At 56.2% G+C, this 20,550-nt stretch overlaps 1 protein-coding gene across 1 annotated transcript; it reads right to left on the bottom strand.

The window, feature by feature from the left end:
* Positions 1-4,975: 4,975 nt before the first annotated feature.
* On the bottom strand, positions 4,976-12,039 carry GBX1 (gastrulation brain homeobox 1). The gene is given in 3 exon segments (XM_054171323.1): positions 4,976-5,655; positions 11,282-11,811; positions 11,813-12,039. Coding segments are annotated over 3 exon segments (1,275 nt in total). The 3' UTR covers positions 4,976-5,137.
* Positions 12,040-20,550: the final 8,511 nt, after the last annotated feature.

Raw genomic sequence — 20,550 nt, 5'->3', positions numbered from 1 at the left:
TGGCGTGAGCTGGCAGGCTGTGAAAGGCCCAGCACTGGCAGGAGAGTGGGAGCCCCTGCATGGGAGTGGTTTCAGCTGGCCAGGGATCACTGAGCACTGCCAGCTGGTGAAGTGCTTCATAAACACCCAGCACCTGAGTGAGGAGCTGCAGAGTGGGGCTCCAGTTGCTCTCTCCTCCCAAGCTCCAGTCCCAATATGCCCTTGATAATTTCGTTCAGGCCTTGGGTCATTTTCCTTTAACACTGGAGATGCACCCACCAGAGGCTGGCACTCTACTGCTGAGATCATCAGGACCACACTAGCTACCCAATCTCCTGAACTCTATGTGCTCTGTGGAGCTGGCTGTGAAGGATCAGGAGGTTATTAGGTCACCACCCTTCCAGGTGCCAGGCCAGTGGGACAGATCATTTCTCCCCAGCAGTGTAGAGGTTCATCACACTGCAGGATTCCTGCAGTAATGACACCCACATGGTACTTCTGACCAAGGCCAGGAGAACAATGAGCTGCTCCCATAGTGGCAACCCCAGCAACATGGATTCTTCCCCCAGGGAAGCATTCCTCTGCCTTGTCTGCTCACACCAGGGCTGGAGAGCCCATCACAGCCACCAGTTTTGGAAAAGAGAGCCTGGTGTGACCTCCTGGGGAACTGCACTGTGAATCTCCAAGCAAGTCTTGGAGAGGTTGCCTAAGAAATGCCAGCAGCACCAGCACCACGTGGAGGCCCACCAAGTCTTCATGCAAGCCCTTTGTCAGAGCACTGTGAATGCTGGAGAACAGCAGGCTGAGCTTCTGGCTCTCTGCAGCTCCCTGGAAGGAGGTTGGTCTCTTCTCCCAAGGAACAAGTGATAGGACAAGAGGAAGCAGCCTCAAGTTGCCCCAGGGGAGGTTTTGTTGGATATTAGAAGAAAATTCTAGACTGAAAGAGTTCTCAAAGACTGGCACAGGCTCCCCAGGGAGGTGGTTGAATCCCCCCCATCACTGGAGGTTGTTTCAAAGAGGCAGAGGTGTGGTGCTGGGGGACACGATTTAGCACCAGCCTTGGTGGTCAGACAATGGTTGTACTCAATGATCTTAAAGGTCTTTTCCAGCTAAAATGATTCTATGATTCTGAATCTAACCAGCCTTTTTGCACTGGAAACCTTTTCCCAAGTGGGGATTACTGAGTGGATAAACCCCACCCCAGAGATGCCATCACTGCCCCATTCCTGGTTCTGTGAGAGGCATTGTCCAGGTAAGTGGAGTGCTCGGGTCTGGGTAGGGAGAAAAAGATGAAGCTGTCTTTGTGAGGGTGAAGTGAAGTGGTGTTGGCATGTATCTGTGTATAGATAAACATCTATCAATAGCTGCAGGGCCATGTCTGTCCGTGTCTCTGTGTGTCCTACAGCCAAATCTGTCCTTTACTCAGTGGGGCAGGATGAGGGGTTCAGGGCTGCATGTACCAGTGTGTGCATTTGGGTATCCATGTAAGAGTTCCTTCCTCCCCCCCCAGTTCCTAGTCCAGGACACAAGACAATAGACAAAAGGTGGTCCATGAGAAATCCCAAATAGATACAAGGCAAATAATACCAGGAAGGTGATCAGACACTGGAGCAGAAGCCTGAAGCAGTGGGATCACCATCCTTGGAGATACCTGAAGTCAGCTGGACAAATTCCTCAACATCCTGGTCTAATGGGACCAGCTTAGAGCAGGTGTTGGACCAGAGCCCTCCCAAGGTCCCTGCCCATCTGTACAGCTCTGTCATGTCAGTGTTTTTCTTTACTGCCCAATTTTCATTGCTGCTCTCCTCCTCCCACCCCAGTGTAAATGCTCCAGCTCAGGGGACACCCTCTGCCCCAGCAGCTCCTGTCTGGGGAGTGCTGCAGCCACTCTGGCAGCGTGGGCAGTGCCATCACTCTACACTGTGCAGGAGGCACCAAGCCTCACTGCGCTACACAGGGCTCGCAGGGGAGCTCTGCTCTGCACAGCACAGGGAGCTTGCTGCTGCTCCTCTGCAGCTCTCCCCAGCCTGCTGGTGACAGCAGCCAGTCTGCCACCTCCGGCAGCTCCAGGTCGAGCCGCACCAAGCTGCAGCACTCACAGCTGTAGTGACACGGATGGATGTAGGTTGTGTTGTGCACTGGCTCTGGGACTGAGCTAACCCAGCAGCAGAGAGAGCCAAAGCCAAACCAGGGTGCAGCCAGAGCAGGGGTGCTGACACCCAGAGAGTGGAGCCGGGGGAGGGGGGGCAGTGGCATGAGAAGGGAGGCCTGTAGAGGCTAAGGACACAGTAACTGCTGCTGCCACTCAGGCAGGACACAACAAACCACAGTGTCAGCTACAGAAGCCAAGGGAGAAGAGGGCATCTTGGACCTTGAACTGAATGTAGCTCCTTCCTGTGTCACTGCCCCAGCCCTGGAGCTGTGCTCTTCTCAGAGTGCTCTGTTTAATCTCCTACAGCTGGCCCATGCTGGGCTGCAGTGGCATAGACTCCTCATGTGGACACATTTATAGTGACAGAGCACTGCTTACAGCTGCACAATGGCTTTATCCTCCCTCCTCCCACCTCCCCCAGATGTGCCTGCATCAGCCCACGTGCAGGAGCTACTGCTGCAGGTGACACATTGTCCCCGTTTGCAGCCAGAGTATAGTCAAGTTTCCATCTCTGCTCAGACCAACCCAGACCCAAGGAGGCAGGAGGAGGGAACACCTCAGCTGCAGGTCCTCAGGCTCTACCATGGCCTAAGGGCAGGACAGCTGGGGGCAGCAGCCAGAGGACATTTACCTCCCCTGATCCAGAGTGAATGCCAGCAGATGTTGCTACCTGAGCAGGCCAAGCCCACACTGGGGATGCTGTGAGCAGAGCCTGGCCAGGCAGTTCCTGAGGATGCTTTTCCCTTTTCAGGTAGGTGGTGCAGGAGACAGAGGTGGAGGCTGTCCTGCCCCGGATGCAAGAAGCTGGCCATGCTCAGAAATACAGGTGATGAAATGATCCTGCAGAACTTTCTCAGGGCCTGCAGGAAAGAAGCACCCACCTGGAACATTCAGGAGCACAGCTTTTCCCTAGAGGTTGCTCTGCTCTCAGCTGTGGCTGTCCCGGCACAGGATGACCAGCAGCAGCCAACGGGCAGGGAGAGCACATCAGCCCTGCCAGTGCCCTGAGGCTACAGGGCTCTGCAGGTGGACTCATCTGCACAGGCTGAGCATGGGCTCCACTCTCCAGACCAGCAGAGTGCACCTGCTGAAGAGGGAAGGGCCATGGAGAGGGGCCAGCCCTTGCTGTGGCATCAGGCAGGGCATCGGGGAAGACGGCCAGCTCTGGCTGTCAGTGATGTGCCCGCTCTTAGCAGCTGTGTCTTTCAGGGAAGGGTGCTAATAGCTAAGTGGGCCCTGTGTGACTCCCTAACAAACCTTGAAGCAACTAGTGTTCCAGCAGCACCACATCCCACACTCTTGGAGAGAGTCTTCTCCATGACCAGGAGTCTCTGGTGGGATTGCAATGGGTACTGCTACTGCAGCACAGCTGTGTGAGCCCCCTTGCCACAAGGGCTGTGTTGGCTGACATTCTTCAAACCAGGCACAGGAGCTTTCGTGGCTGGACATTCAGTTAGCAGTGGTATCTCATGGTCCTCTGCATGGGTATGACAGGATTGTGCAGGCAGCTGTGCCCTGTGTGAAACTGGATTTTCATCAGGTTCTGGAGCTTGGCTCAATCATCTGAGTTATCCCCTAGCTTCAGAAACAGCATCTCTTGCACTCTAGAGCAGACTGTTTCACTCTGGCTGGCTTAGATGTGTGAGCCCCTGCTGAGGACGCCTGAACGCCCCTCACCAACACCCCACCACCACCCCCCCGACTGGGCAGCTGCTGCAGGATAGGGCAAAGAGGACACAGTGCCAGTGCCAGCAGCACCTGGCCCACCCTGGCCATGCTTGCTGCTGTGGAGCTCAGTAGCAAGGTCAGAGAGCAGCAGCTGGTACTGGTGACACAGGCTGAGGTTTCCAAGGGAGGACAAGATCATTACCATGCCCTCAGCCCAGCCATGGGGCTGGCAGCTCTGGCAGCAGCACTGCCCCAGTGTTCTGAGGCAGTAAGGCCCCTGAGCTGTGGAGGATTTCTCTGCATATTCCCTATGGGCTAAGGATGTCTCCTCGGGGCTGAAGAGGAGGAAAGGCTTCCAGGCAGGACTCTTCCAACGGGCTCTGCACCACTGGGTCTCAGAGATGTTGGTGGCATATGGGGCTGACTGCTCATAGAGCTGAGACGGGGCAGCCCTGGGGACAGCAGACAGGGGCCAGGGGGGCTGTGGGCCCAGATCACTCCTCAGCACACGGCCAGCAGCAGCCGGGTCCTGGCATGGGTGCCACGGTATGGGCAGGGATTTGCTTTCAGGGAAAGTGCCAAGTGCATTGGGCAGAGCAAATCTCGGTGGGAATCGCTCATGCCCCGGGGCCCGGGACTGCGGTGCCAGATGTTGCGGGCAGAGCAGGAGATGCAGCCGCATCGGGAGGCCGGGGGCAGCGCACCAGTCCCTCCCCACCTGTGGCGAGCACCGGGCAGGCTGTGGCGGCCCTGCCCCAGCTCCGGTTTCGGTCCTCGCACCGGCCCGCCGGCGGGAGGGCACACTCGAGGGTTGCTCCCAGGAGCTTTTCACCGGCTTCCTTTTTCTGCCCTCTCCCGTGTCCCGATACCTGCACGGGGCGAGTTCGATGAAGCCAAGGACACCGCTGTTCCCTGCGCAGCCGCCGGGGCCCGGCAGCGGGGCGGGCAAGCCCTGGAGCCTCCTGCTCTTTCCTCGGGGTCGGTGCCGCAGCCCGCGGCTCCGTCTCCGCCCCTGCCCTTGTCCCTTGCACGGCCGGGGGCCGCTGCCGCTTTCTCCATAGAAAATAATTTATTGAAATCACAGCGATATACGCGCGGCCGACCCCGGGCAGCGCGGCTCCAGCCCCGCTCCCGCTCCCGCCCCGGCCCGGCGCGGCTGGCGGCCGGAGCCCGCGGGGGCCAGGCGGCCCGCGCTCCCCGCGGCACGGACAGACGGACACGCTGCCGTATGTACAGAGTTTACATGGAATAAATAAGGGACATGTACAGAGGAGTGTGAGAGAGCGGCCAGAGCCGCCCCGGGCCCCCCGCCCCAGGGTCCGAGAGCCCCGACGGCGCTCAGGGCCGGGCGCCCTGCTCGATTTGCTGGTGCTGGCTGCGCACGGCGAAGCGGTTGACATGCACCGGGATGGGCACCACGATCTTGGGGTTGCGGACGGGCTCTCCCGAGCGGTTGCTGACGTTGCCCGCCTTGATGCGTTTCCACTTGGCGCGGCGATTCTGGAACCAGATCTTGACCTGCACCTCGCTCAGCTTCAGGGCGTGCGCGATCTGCGAGCGCTCGGTCAGGCTCAGGTACTTCTTGCAGTGGAACTCCTTCTCTAGCTCCAGCAGCTGCTCGCTGGTGAAGGCCGTGCGGCGGCGGCGACTCTTGCCGGCTCCGGATCCCGGTGGGGCCTGCTCGGCGGCGGGGCCGCCCTTGCCCTTGGCTTTGGAGCCCGCAGCGGCGGCCGCCCCGTCCAGGAAAGGCTCCTCCTCGCTGTCGCCTGCCGAGCTCTCCTCCTCCCGCTCGCTGCACGGCGTGGCCGACGACTTCACCTCCAGCTTCTCCTCGTCCGAGCTGTACGCCTTGCCGTCTGCGGGGCACACAGCGTCAGCGCCCACCTGCACGGCCCTCCGCCCCCTCCCTCCCGCCGGGCCCTCCCGCCGGCTCCTCCCACGCTGCCACCCGGGGAATAAGCCGCTTCTCCAACCCCCCGCTGCAGCCCTCGACCCCGCAACGGTTCTGCTATGCGCTGCCCGCAGCCCGGCCGGCTCCCTAGGGCAACATCCGCGGGAATCTCGGGGTTGAGGCACCCCAGCAGCCACCACTCCCCCATCCCACTCCCCGGCAGTAGCAGCACCGCTGCTTCATCCCAGCAGGGCACCACACACCAGTCTTGCCAGGACTTGTCCAGACCTCCACATCCAGGAATAAAGTCTGGACCCTGCGCCCCGCTCAGCCCTCCCTGGCCCATCCCACTGCATCCCACCAGCAATGCCTTTCACCGGAAAGAAGGAGCTGAAGGACCATCCTGGAAACAGCAGCTAGGGCTGGTTCCAGCTCAGCAAACCTCAGTAGCAAGGGGTGTACTGCTGCCCACAGTCCCTCCTCAAGACCAGGATGTACTACTGCAGAGCTGGGAACAAAGTGCTCCAGCAGATGATGTTCAAAACTTAGCTCCCCTCAACAGTCTGTGCAGAGGGGCAAGCTAGGGCCTGCCAACATCACCTAACAGACAGGAGCTCATCCCAAGCCACCCAGCGAGGCGGCAGTGCTTGTGCTACTGCAGACATCTCTGTAACTTTACCTGCAAGAATATTGATGAGTATAGGAATATAAACCTCCTTCTTGCCAGCTTCTTGGGTCCCAAACTGATGCCTGAACATTTAAACAGCCATGGAGCAAGAGAGGACATGGGTGGGAGACAGCAGGGAGGAAAAATCCAATCACTTCTTTGGCCTCAAACAAAAGTCTCATAGGAAATCAAGTAAGAAGATGCTCCTTGCCATAACCAGGGGTCATAGAGGCAGAGAACCTACAGCTATGCACAGACAGGTGAAGAAGTTACGCTGAGACTAGGAAAGACCAGCAAGCTCTCCAGGCCTGACCCTGCTGGAAGGACCTGGTCCCAGAGTACTGCCCCTGTCAGTATAATCCCATGTGCAGGAGAAGCAGTAACTGTCTAAGCTTCTAGGCAGTATCCAGGTACTGGCAAATGAACCCTGAGCCACTGGACACCTCACTTCAGTGGGAAAGGAAGAGCCCTCAGATGCCTGAAGGTGCAGGGCTGCAAACGCACAAGCAACAACTGCAAGAGACTGTTGTGAGCCCAGGAGACATTGTTAGGAGTCTGATTGCTGTGGAGCTCCTATATCCCTTGCTGGTTCTGCAGCAAGTCTGTGGCTCCTGAGAGTGGGTAGATAGCTTTGGAGATCTGGACTCATCTCCCTGCTCCTCCTGCTTTGTACCAGGGGAGCTGGGGGGGGAAACACCTTTATTTCTATTCCAATGTAGAAGAATAGACAGCAACCTCCTTCTTGAGGGGCAGGGGGAGAAGTCTCCCATATGCATAGGGGGTATAGCAAAGACCCTGAAAATTAATTTGTGCTCGAGAGGCTGAGGATTAGCAGCAGGTGGCATGGAGCACTTCAGCTCCAATACACAGCTTCATGCAGGCACTAGCTGAAAAAAAGGAGAGCTTTCATTTCTGTGTTCCATCTCTGCCTGCTTGAGTTCAAGGATGGACAAGATAAGAGAGCTCTTATGAGGATGCCAGTATCTTCACCAAGAGCACTCCTAGGTCCTGCTCCAACCCTGTCCTTCCCCAGTGACAGAGGACAGCATCCCAGCAACCATGCAATCAAACCATCATCATCAGGCAGTTTGCTCCTGTAGGCCCAGGCTGTGCCCAAAGAGACCGGAGAAAAGCCGAGCGACGCAACACGTTGGGCTGTAAAGCAGCTACTAGCTCTGGTGCACTTGTCTTAGACAGACCTTGGGCTTTAAAGGTCTCTGGCAGCCTAATGTGTCTCATGAAATGGCTGAGCTTGCAGTAAGGAACTCAGAGCTATGTGATTAGAGAGCCTAAGCCAGGGGTTTTCACAAGGAAAATCAGTCTGTTAGTCATCTAGTGTGTTCCCATCAAGGAAGTGATGGAGGCAGAGAACCCATCCCTGTGGTGGGAGGGTATATTGAGACTATCAAGGCCTTGGAGCAGGAAGTGAAGCTATCATGAAGCAAAGCATTGTGATCTGAAAAATCCACAGGGCAGTAGTGGTAGGACTGACCCATTGCTTTCTCTTCACAAAGTCCCAGTTGTTTGCTGATCGTAGAAAAGTCATGGACCTATTGGAAGAGGTCCAGAGGAAGCCACAAAAATGGTGAGAAGACTGGAACACCTCTCCTATGTGGACAGGCTGAGAGAGTTTGAGTTGTTCAGCCTGGAGGAGAAGGCTCCAAGGAGACCTTACCCTGTAGTGATTAAAAGGATTAATAAGAAAGCTGGAGACAGACTTTTTAGCAGGGCCTGTTGTGACAGGACAAGGAGTGATGGTTTGGACACAAAGAGAGAGATTCAGACTGGAGAAAAGGAAGGAATTCTTTATGCTGTGGTTGGTGAGAGCCTGTCCCAGGTTGCTCCATGCCTGGAACCACTGCAGGTCAGGTTGCTTGGGGCTCTGAGCAACCTGCTCTAGTTGCAGATGTCCCTGCTGACTGCAGGGGTGTTGGACTGGATGACCTTTAAAAGTCCCTTCCAGGCCAAAACATTCTACGATAATGAACACAGTAAGCATGGTGAGGAAAGTCAGCTGTCACAGGTGACAAGTTAAACAAGACCAGGTTGACCTGGATCAAGAATGAGTGTTGTGACAGCCAGAAGAGCCCTGTCTTGGTAGGCTCACAAGCTCTTTGTCATGTTCATAGGGAACAACACAAAACATCACCCTGTCCCTGACCAAAGGTGCAGTTACTACCTCCACCCAAAGAGAGGATCTCAGACCACAGCCTGGATCTCATGGAGACCTCCACAGTTCAGGAACAAACACACTCTCAGGAGAGGTGTGGAGAGCTGGGGGCAGTTGAGTAACTTTATCCTGAGGCCCATACTCTTTACTGCAGTGGTAGTAACAAACTAGACCCCAAGCTTTGCTGCTTACCACCAGTTTCCCAACGTGACTCACCTCTCATGAGGGATGACCACAGGTGGAAGAAAGTTTGAGGCAGAGTAGATGTAGAGAGAGGCCCTAAACCAGAGCATTGACTCATTTGGTTGATCCAACAAGCAGCTGATCTTGTGTCCATAGACAACTACAGAGTGGAGACACTAATGGAGCCCGGGGACAGAAACTGTCACTTTAGGGCATAAGTCACTTGATATCAGCAGGACAGACAAAAGGAGGCACTTCTTCTGCACGTGGTTCTTCTGCAGATTCAAGATGCAAGATCTGTGGAACACCTTGCCTCCGGATGTGGTGATGCCACATTTCTCTCTCCTTTCTGGTGGACTCCGGGGGAGATGAAAGAAGGTCACAGAAAAGCAATTGGTCAAATGTTACTAAATACACAGAAGCAGCATCTGGCTCAGGAAGGCCCTGAAGTGCAGGTGGGTGGAAGCTGGGGAAGTGTCGTTTTAAGCAGTACTGCACAGGTTGTGTTCTTTTACTCTTCCCTGAACAATTGCTTGGCCAGGGCTGCAGGCATGATGCTAGCACAAGCTGCATTATAGATAGTTTTTGATGCCTCCTCTCTTTCTCTTCCTTATCTGTAGAAAAAGCCCATGGGAACCATCCTGGCTTTCATTTGAGATGGTTGGTAAAACAAACCTTATTGTCCATCTCTAGGGCCTTGGCTGGTACAGTCAGGAGAAATATTAGGCAAAGGAGAAGGTAGGCACATTCAACCTCCCAAATCCTCTTGGATATGGGCAGAGCAGCCCATAGAGTCAGGTCCACAGGGGCTCATGCTTGTGCTGAAGGACAGGCATCCTTCATGGCTTCAGAGCGGGCACAGTGGTAAGAGAATGTGGTGAGTAAACAGCTGTGGCAGGACGTATCTCCTGCCAGCACATGAGCATGTTACAGCAGGGCAAGCCTTGGAGACATGGCTTCTTAGTATCAGATATGGCCACTGTCTGGGACAGGTCATCTGAGTCCCTTGGGAGGACAGATCATGTTTGGTTTAGCTATGGAGGAGCTGTGGAGTGAGATCTGGCATAACGCAGCTCATTCCCTTATTGACTGAGAAGATGTGGTCATACAGACAGCTGGCTTTGGTCAGGGCAGTTCTGTCCCTGAGGAGACTGTCACCCCAGAGGTGAGTTCCTACTGGGCTTTTGACTCAGCATAGCTACCTGAGAACACCAAAGCCCCAGTAACCTATAAAGGTAATGGGGGAGGCAAAACACCCTGGTTGTCCTGCTGAGGGACGAAGTTCAAGAGGCACCTGAGAGAGGAAAATGGTATTCTGAGGGAAGGACAAGGCAGGGCAAGGAAAAGCCCTGGGTTCACCTAGGAGAGACTAAAGGGAAGATGGAGAATGTGCCGTCAAGCACTGCAAGAATCAGCAGAGACTTCTCAGCACACATCCGTGCCTGGAAGCCTGCGAGACAAAGGTGGATCTCAAGGATGACCAGGGGAGACAGCTCTCAGGCCAGACCACGCCGGAGCAAGCCAGCAGCGGGGCTGTGTCACTCTCGCCACAGAGGGGACACCTGGAGCTGCAGGACCCGAGGTGGCAGAGAGCGAGAGCTGGATCCAGCCGAGCAACAAGTCTGAGGCTGCTGTCCGCACACGCGTGGAAAGGCCGCAGCTCACAAAGGCGGGGACCCCGCCACAGCAACGGGAGCCGCCCCGGCCAGCACAGAGCGGGCTCCCGGGATCGGGGCCGCCACCTGCCCGGCCCGTCGGGCGCAGCTGATGCCGAGACTGCGAGCACAGGGGCGGACTCAGACCACGAGGAGCGAAGCTCCGAGCGGGCAGCGTGGCAGCCGCCGAGGCACAGGACCTGCCGCCGCTGCGCGGGCTCGGAGAGCCAGCAGCCGCAGCAGGGCGACGCCGGGAAGGCGGCAAAGTCCGTCACGGGGCGGGTTGCAGGAAAGCGAGGGAACCCCGAGTCCCCAGACCCGCGGTACGCCCAGGAAGAGGTATCGTGCCGGAGAAGGGGCGCAGCCCTGCGCCGCGTTTACACCGAACGGGAGCGGGACCGGGACGGGGACCGGACGGCTGAGCGCAGTGCTGCGGCCCGGGCTGGTCAGCGTCTCGCTGCCCTCAGACTCGCTCACCCCGGGACGGATGCCAGGACCTCGGAGAGCTCCGCGCCGCCGAGCCCTCCTCGGCTCGGGAGCCCCCGTATCCCACCCAGGGGCCTCCCCGACAGCGGTCGCAACGCGGCCTGAGCCCGGCGAACGGAGTTTGTCTGCGAAAGTTGCGGGTGCTGTGGAACCGGCCCAGAACAGAGGAGAACCGGCTCCGTCCTCCCAGCTCGGCCCGACGGGACGGACCGGGAGCGGCAGCCACAGGCAGCCCTCACCGCCACAGCGCATCGTGCCTCTGTCCCCGGCTCCTGTCCTGGTGAGCCCGGGGGCCCGCGGTGCAGCCCCCCAGCCCGTAGCCGCCGGTGAGAGCCCGGACCGGGGCTGCGGGAGTCCCGGGTGAGGCGGACAGGAGTTCGCCGTAGGCGCTGTGCTGTCTGCCGGGCGGGCTGGCCCGCGCCACTCTTACCTGCCAGGCCGGGGAAGGGGTCCGGGAAGTGCAGCGGCGGCTCGGGCGGCCCCTTGTCGCGCCCCCCCGGAGGAAGCTCCTCCGGCTCCAGCCCCTCGGTGCCTCGCCGGCAGCCGGCGTCGGGGTTGGCGCGCGGCGGGGGCAGCTCCTGCGGCGGGTAGAAGCCGTCGGGGGGCTCGGAGAAGCTGGGCAGGGCGGTGGTGAGGGCCACCATGGAGGGCACGGCCTGGCCCAGACTGGCGCAGAAGGTGTTGGTGAGGCGGCCGGCGAAGGAGGCGAGCGGGGCCAGCGGCGGCAGCCCCGACTGCAGCGGCGCGTGGGACAGCGCCTGCGGCAGCACCAGCGGCCGGTACGGCATGAACATGGGGTACCCGGTGTAAAGCAGGTGCCCGGAGCGTGGTGGCGGCGTCCCAATGAGCGAGTCGATGGAGAAGGCGGTCCCCTGGCCGCTGGGTCTCTGCATGGCGAGCAGGCGCCGCCGGCTCAGCCGGCACCAACTTTCCGGCGAGCTCGGGCCGCCGCCAACTCGCCGGGCCCCGCCGTGGCCCCGGCCCACGCCCGCCGCCTCCCGTGGGCTTCGGCGCCCAGCGAGAGCTGCCGCCCGCCCGCCCGCTCGCTGGCTCGGCGCGGCGGAGTGGAGCCGCGCTCGGAGCCGCCCGCCCGCCCGCCCCGCCGCGGGGGGGCCGGGCCGGGCCGGGCGGGGAGGGGAGGGCCGGGCGGGGAGGCGGGCGGGGGTGTCGCCCTCTGCTCTCATCCATCTTCCGCACATCACGGTCGAGTTCCTCCTTCAGCGCCCGCTCCGCCGGGGCTCGGCGCCCCGCTCCCCCCGGCGCGGCCGGCCCCTGGGAAGGCACCTCCCCCTCCCGCCTCATCAGCTGTTATTAATGGTGATTGATGATTAGCAATTATGGGGCCAGCACAAGGGTTCTTTTGTGGGGACGGGACGGGGCCGCGCCGTTCGGCACATCCTTTCTCGGGCCAACCCTGAGCCCGGGACAACAGACGAGGCGAGCTGCGACCGTTCCGCCCCGGCCCCGCCGCCTCCCGGAGTCCGCCTGCGCCGACTCCCCTGAAGGCCGAGCCGGGGTTACCGTGCTGTACCGGCAGACCACCGGGCTCCGTCCGTGGAGCAGAGGTGGTGGCCCGGGAAGGGTCCCGCCTGTCCTCTTCCAGGCCTCGGAGCTTCGCGGCGGGCAGGGAGTGAGGCCGGGCTCGGACGCGGGGCTGCTCGGAGACGTTCTCGGGACGGAGTGGGTACGGTGGGCTGGAGCCTGAGCGGGGAATGAGTATCCCCCGGCCCTGCCTCTCCGCTCCCGTCGGGCAGGACCCGACCCTGCGGCTGAGCGGGGCCGCAGCCCGGAGCCGACCTGTTGGAAGAGTGCCCACGGCGCCAGGAAGAGCCTGCCCGACAGGCTGAGCCCATCCGGACCCGTCCGCCCGGGAGGTCCCACGGCTGCAGCTGGGTTCTGCTGACCGGCCCGGGTTCACCGCCCGCCCGCCGTGCTCTGCAGCCGTACAAAGCCCCGGGCTTGCCGCTGCACACCCGCCGTGTGCCACACTTGTCCCCTGACCCGGGCCGGGCTCTCCTGCACCTCACTCGATCAACGGAGGGAGCGGTCCCAGCGCAGGCTGAGTGCTCCACGGTACGTATCCCGGGGAGCACAGTGAGGAGCCACCACGCTGGCGCAGAGCACTTGCCCTCCCAGCTCATCACTGGCCGTGCCGCCTGTCCGCAGGGACAGGGGAGCTCCCCATGGGAGCTGCCATGGCCAAATGGCGAGCAAAGGAGAGCCTTGCCTCAGGAGGGCAGAGAGATGGCCACAGAAAGCACTCAGAGGCTGGGAAATGCCAGAGATGCAGTTACATCTAGCTGACTGATGGTGTTTGCAGTGGTGTAGGCACACACCAGACTTCCATCTCTCTCCTGGAGATAGTCCTCAGGACCCCGAAATGTTCCTGCCAGCACTCATCCCTGGACTAGGGAAGCAGTACCTCTGGCTGCTTAGCTACCCAGGCTCCCTGCTGGCGTCAATGTCAATGTGAATGCACAGATTTCTCCACCCCTTTTCCTACCCTCTCCCTAAGGAAGTCTGGGGCAACACTTTGCTGCAGCCTTGCACTGTGTTTTGTGTGGGACATGACAGTCCAGCCGTGGAGCTGGACACAAATCCTGTGTGGAGCAAGTAAACGAGGCCAAATGGACCCAGCAGGCTAACGTGGTGTGGTACTTAGCCTTCCTCCACCAAACAGACTCAGTCTGAATCCCCAGGGTCCAGCTATGACACCAGCACAAGGGCCTGCACAGAGCCTCCTCTTTCTTGCCTTTTGTGCCTGTCCCTATGGCACATCCTTGCTGTCTCAAGGAAATATCTCCCCATGGCGAGAGCTGCCCTACCCCCAGACAAGAAAACAGAGGTGTGAGGACCTCATGTTAAAATAGTCATCAGGACTCAAACAGTGAATCATAAAACTGAGTCTCAGCAAAAGAGATTCCTCCTACCACTCTGATGCGAACACCTCCTGCTAGCTGATGGCCCTTGGATCACGAAGAAGAGATGTACACATTTGCTGGGCATGGCCCATGTGGACCCTGATCTGGGGTGAGGGCCCTGATGGGAGGCTGGGTAGGAGGCTGGCAGTGACTAGCATCTGGATGAATCCAGCTTAGGAATTGGTTTTGACATGGTGAGGGACCGGCTCAAGCTCTACAGGTCAGCATCCATACTCTATCTCTCCTTGCCTCAGCTCTCCTGCCTCTTTCCTGTGTGGGAAAGGAGCCTTTGGGTTGGGGTCATCTTCACACACACAGTGTGGGCTTGTTCCACTGCTACCAAAACACATTAGACCATGCAGGAAATGAAAGCACAGCCATGTGTAAGGCACTGGATCTCAAGACCTGCACTCGGAAGGGTCCCAGTCAAGGCTATGCAAGCAGCTTCCTAACTCCTGAGCAACTGCAATTTGATCACCTGTTCACTGAACCTTTTCTATGTGACCTTCAACCTCACACCCTCTTACAAATTAGCAGGATATTTGAGAGCAAGAGGAAACTCTGATCTTCAGGGACCTTGCTGGGGAAACTGGGAAAGCTGGGGAGGAACTACAGCTCCTGCAAGGAAGGACTGCCTGTGTCCCAAGCAGCAGGTCTTTCCTGAGGCTCCCATTCTGACCTCTCCAAATCAATAGCTTGCACCCTGCAAATTCCCACATGTCTCCAAGGAGAAGGCTCTGCTTGCGTGATCACACACTTCCTTTACCCACAGCCCTTGTGTCTCCTCAGACCCTGAATCTCAGTTCAGTGCCAGGAGCAGCCAGGGTGGCTGCTCCATAAGGAAAAGAGCTTCACTACAAGGCTGTAGGCCCACTGAGGGAAGGTGAGCAGAACCGATCTGGTGACAGAAATTAGTCCAGTGGTTACCCAGCAAGTCCTGTTCTCTGAGTGGTAAGGCAAATCCAAGGCCAAGCCAGGGAGTCACATCAGTAGGTTGGGATCAGAGAGGTACAAGATCAGAAGTACCTCCAGCTGAAGTCAAGCAGAATCTGAGGGTGACAGCCTGAGTGCAAAAGAAGCTCCTCAGGCAAAGAGGGGCAGAGTCTCACTGAAGTTCCCCACATACAGATGCATTATCTAAGGTGGTTCTGACGTCAGAGAGCCAAAGCCCTGGGAAGACTGGAATGTACCCAGGGCCCTGACAACTTACTCTACTCTGATTTACTTCAGCTCCTGGGACTTTGAAGTAAAGGTAGAAATTAATTTACCAAACTGTAAAGCAAAGATCTGGAGAAGAAAGGATTGAAGTACTGGGAGGAAAAAGGGAAGGACTGGCAAAGAAAGGGCAAGCAAAGCAGAGCAAATAGTGTACTACTAGACTCTGGTGTAGATATTGAACAAGACATGTACACATCCTTGCAGGGTGAGCCAGACTGGAAGGTTCAGGGTGCAGGCTGCACATAGACTTCACCACACCTTAGACCTCCAGGGGCTTTTCCAATTCCTATATCCTGTATCTAATCTTCACCGATTCTGTCTAGTGGAAATGCAGTTTCCATGGCTTCCACTTGAGGCTCAGACCTCCGCTGTTCAGTTCACTCCCTGGGCGTTTCTGCCTCCCCACACGCCTGCTCTGTGGGGAGCCACTTTATGCCCTTTTATTTGGCTCCACCCCCCTCACAAGCAGCTGCTGTGTCCCCATAACGTGCCTGAAGATGCACCATCCGACACCAGGCACACGAGAAACGGTGACTGCATGTGGAATTTGTGAAATCCCTGGTCTCTCTGCTTTTGGCAGTTGTCCTGAGCAACCTCTCAGGACCTTGCTGGATACAGAAGACCTACACTCTCCCTTCTGTTTTGGGGTTGCTGGGTCATAGCTCCATCAGCACTTGGTCCTGAGTCTCAACAGGCTCGGCCCTGAGTACTGAATGGAGGTCCTGCAAGCAGTGCCCTTAAGGAGGTACAGACCAGCCTGGCCCACCTCCTCCATCACCTCCTTCTTCAGCCTGCCTTCACTTCCCACCCTTCTCCTTGTCCATTTTCCATGTTAGTACTGCTGAAACCTCTTCCTCTGTTCTCTGCTGCAGCCATGTGAGCATGGAAGTCAGTTTGCCCTCACCTCTGAAGTCAGCAGGCAGGATGGGAAGGTGTGCTTGATGCCTGACCCTTTAGACACAGTGCCCACGTTGAAGAACTTACTTGATCTCTCTGGTCAGCACAGAGGATCTGAAACAACTTCAAACTGTTCAGCATAGATAGAGGCTTCCTGGAAGACAACTATCAGGCTCTAAGAGTGTCCTTGCTTGGTGCCTGCAAAATAAGATCCTGAGAGGCTGGTGCCTGTGCTCTTGGGTAGCAGAAGAACCATCCAAACCAGCTCTCCTTCCTGCACTGCAAGCTGCTTCTCCAAGGTGGGGGTTTAGAGGTTGTTGGCTACATAGAGGCCAATTAACTTTAGCTGGAGCTGTAACGGGAAAAGCTCAGCCTGAGATAGGCACTCAGCATGGCAAACCACAATGCAACAGGTAAGGTTTAATAACTGGCTGGCAAATGAAAGCAGCTCTGTCTAATGGAAACTGCTATGCAGCCTGAACTTTATGCCTCTACCTGCTCCACTTACCATCTCAACAGAATCTAGCACAACAGGACTACATCTAGTCACAGCCTCTAGGCATTCCTGCCTGCAATATAGCTACTAAACATATTAAAAGCAAGGAAGGGTAGTGCTGCAAAATCATTTACTCAAAGTTTGGAGAGTCTAGAGAATGGGTTGGCTGTGAGGCTGTGTTGACAGCAGAAGCTGAGCTCTGCTACCAGACTTGTACACATGAAGCAGTGCAAAGGAAGCAACCCTGGCCTGAGCTTTCAGGGTCTGTGGGCACTTCAGCCTGGTAGGCAAGAGCTAATGTGCAAGCCCTGCCCCAGCAGGGAACCTGGACAAAAGGAGCCCCTGAAAACTTGGTTCCAGCTGGCCTTTGCAAACAGTCTCACAGGCTTTCACCCCACTGTCAAGTTGCCCCATATGATTCTGTCTACTTTCTACTACTGTCTGCAGCAGCTGAGAAGGTATCTGCCTGGGGAACATATTTCAGAACTAGCCCTGTCAGAGCCACAGCTGGCATTAAGAACCCAGTAATAGTAGACAGAGCATTCCCAGGGACAAACTTTTGCTGCAGACAAGATCTCAGAGCAGAAAAAGGCAACTTCCAAGGACCTGTCCCAAGCCACAACTTCTGAAATAGAAAGACTTAAAGAGAGGAAAACTCAGTGGTCCACCCTAGGACTCAAGGGTAGAGCTAGCTTTCTAAAGCTACACCCCGTCCATTTCTTCTTGATAAGCCTCCCACAAGGCCAGCAGTAATGGTGGCCTGTCTTGTGTACCACCCTCTTTAACCTCTCTGGTTCAGCAGTCCCTAGAAGCTGCCCCTAAGATGGGTCTTCCTGATCTGAAACCCACTTATTTTCCCAGACTTGCAAGCAGAGGCTTTCTTCCCAGCCACAAAGGTCTCCCAGCAGGACCTATAGTGGTTCACCTCCCAGTTTGCTCACTGGGCACACGCAGAGGACAGGATCACAGCAATGGAATACTTTCTGAGAGTTGGAGGGTTTGCTGAGGGCACACAGGCCATCTAAGAGACCAACTGTTTCAGCAGCTGGGGCCACAGCCCCAACTATCAGAGTGTCTGCCTCATCTCTCTTCCTTCATGCAAGTCTTTAATAGCTCTAGAGGAGTGGCAGATGCAGGACCTCCAGGTAACTCCCTTGATGTGTCACCACAATTTCACTACTGATAGCTGACTCTGATGAGGGTCTTCTGACTGCTTCTGCTCACATGTAGTAACAGGCCACTCTATATTATTATTCCTTCATTTTCTTCTGAGAATCTGAAGTGAGAAACAAGGAGGTTAAGACTTACAAGACCCATAACACCTGCTCCTTCTGTCCCCTTCCCATAGGCCCTTCAGCCTGATGCAGAGGGAAGTCTGAACTTTGCACATGTCCAGGCACTCACAATTGGCTTAGTTACTTGCTGTAGCAGTTTCCAGGGGCTGAAGTAAGGCTGGCCAGGCATAGGAGCAAATTTAAGCAGTCATAGGCTGCTCTCAAAGATGTGCTTGTGTTTGGCAGGAGCACACGTGGTCCAGTAGCCGAAGGGACAGCCTTGCAGCTAGGAGCAGGGAGATGGGTGGGAAGGTGTGGATGTGAGCAGCGTTGCTGACATCTGGTGATGAGCTGTGGAATGGAGCAGGGGATTAGGGGCCCTTGTACCAATGGGCTGTGCTCCCCTGGGTTCCATCTGCAGAGCAGGGACCTCAGAAGCATCAGCATCTGCTTCATAGCACCTGGGTAGAACAGAAGTGCAGGAAGCATTTGCAGTCCTGCTCCCAACAGTGAATACCAGAAGCACCAAAGCAGACCCTGGAGTGAGTTCAGTGGAGGTCTGCCTGTGGCTACTCAAAGAGGGGCTGTGTTGCTGAGCGAGGTTGGGGCAACCACTAAGGCCCCTACTACCATGATCCAAGACCCTTGGAGTGTCTCCTCAGGTGGGATCACTGCAAGGGTCACGGGCAACCTGCGAGGTCCTGACATACTGGTGGGCTACCTTTGTGTGTATCACATCCAGCCCTGAGGTCCTTTGGCAACCCTCAAACACTGCCCAGTCCCAGGGTGAAACATGCTCCCTGCCTCCAAATAGCTACAGTCTCCAAGCTAAAGCTTGTGAGAGAAATTGACTGAAAGCAAATATGTAAATAAAGTTATAAGGCAGCATCCCCATTTGTTTCAGGATGTCTATTTCAGCAGTCACCACAGGCAGCAAATTCAAAGGAAGGAAGCTGAGGGAAACAGTACAAACCAGCAGTTAAAGAATGAGGGAAACCAATGGAGAGTTAGAGACATCCATGAGGTATCCATGAAGTGATCAGGGAAATGAAACTGTTTGACTGCCCTAGGCCAGTCCTGGGGGTGACAGAGGCCAGAGGCAGAGCAGCATGGCAGGGTGGCAGGACTGTGGATCACAGATGTGTAATTAAGCAGTCACTACTGATCACAGATCTCTGTAATTAAGCAGTCTGATCTCTTTGGGACTGGGCTGAGCACCGTGCAGGATGGATTCTGGGCTGGGCTAGGGCAGATTTTCCAGAGATACAGAGATGAGGAATGTACATCCACCACGATAAGCTATTCTAAGATGCAATTATCTAGCAGATTAATCACCCTCGCTATTAAAAACGTGTCTCGCTTCTAATCTCTGTTTGTGCAGCTTCCCTTTCCAGCCACTGGCTGCAGTTCTGCTGCTGAGTGTCCCTCAGAGGAGCTGGCAATGCTGGCTGTGCTCTGCAGATGGCCTCAGGGAGCCTGGCACGGTGCAGCCTGACCAGTGCTGGGTGCCAGAGGCTGAGCTTAGCCCCTGCCCATAAAGCTTTGTGAAAGTACTGCCAACCTTCCCGCCCTGTCACTCTGAGACCAAAAACACAGCTGCCTGCAACTGCACACTGGTCCCCAAGGATCAGCCACAGGCTGTCCAGCCACCACCCTCCCACTGTTCTGCCACCAGAACCCACTGGCATTCCATAACCTACTTCTGGCTCTCTCTGAGCTCTCTCTGAGCCCTCTCCCATTTATCCTGGGTTTTGAAAAATGGACCCTGGAGCAGGATGCCCCAGAAGCAGAGAATCCAAAGGATGGCAGTCACTGGGCATCTCCCCCAGCTTTCTGTGTGCAAGCACAACATTCTATGTAAAGAAAACCCAAGAACCCCATAACCATTTCTGCTCTGGGTTTGAAACGGTGGATAATAGTTGTATTTTGCAGTGGTAACAAAACACTTTCTATTCCATCAGTAATTAAGGAAGATGCTAAAGAGAAACTATTTAAGCAACAATTTTTATCATCTGCAGGAAGATAACTCACATCCAAGAGTATTTAATTGGCTAATGAGTTCACTGAACCATTGAGTTTTTTTCTCCATAACAAATCATGGCACACTGGGGAACTTCACATAACTGGGGAAGGGGAAAAAAAACAAACCACAAAACAACCCAGGCCTGATGTCTTACCAGCCTCTATACATGCTCATGTGCACACCCAAGAAGGCACAGAACAGTTAGTCCAGCATACAGCATGAACTCTTCTGATTCAGTTCTGAAAGGGGCTTTCTTTGCTTGCTTTCTTCAGTTAAATCAGTCAAGCTCTAAAAGATGTTCCCCAGTGCTGTCCTTACGCACAATGAAATCCTGCCCTTCAGTGCCAGCAGGAGTGCAGGTGAAACCTTATCTGTGAAGATTTGTGCCCAGGAATGGCTTTGCCCCTTTCAGCCTGACCTCAGCCCTCCAACTCACATGGGATCCTGGTAGCTCAAGGAGAAACCTTGGTGATTTCCCTGGCACTCCCTGCATGGTTCCTTCATCATGACTGGTGTCCATCTATGCCAACATGCCTTTGTACAAAGAGGAACTGGCAGTGCCAGGAGCTTGATGCCCATGTATGCAGTGGCACCACATGCTCCTAGGTTTGCAGAAACAAATCACTGTACCCAAGCTGCCCTCATCATCCAAATGCAGATCTTCAGAACTACCAAAGCAATCAGCCAGAGCTGAAGTGTGGTTTCAGTGGGAGGACTACAAGAAACAGTTAAAGTACCCAGCTCCAGCCTTCCCCATCCTCAAGGACCTTAATAGCTGAGCACAGATTACTGAATTTGGGTTCCACCACCATCAGTGTGCCTGCAGTGATAGAGAACCAGTGAAGCAGTCCCACACACACTGCTCTGCAA

Source organism: Dryobates pubescens, chromosome 21 (genome assembly GCF_014839835.1).
Source record: "Dryobates pubescens isolate bDryPub1 chromosome 21, bDryPub1.pri, whole genome shotgun sequence".
Taxonomy (NCBI): Eukaryota; Metazoa; Chordata; class Aves; order Piciformes; family Picidae; genus Dryobates; species Dryobates pubescens.
This window is presented reverse-complemented; position numbering and strand designations above follow the sequence as displayed.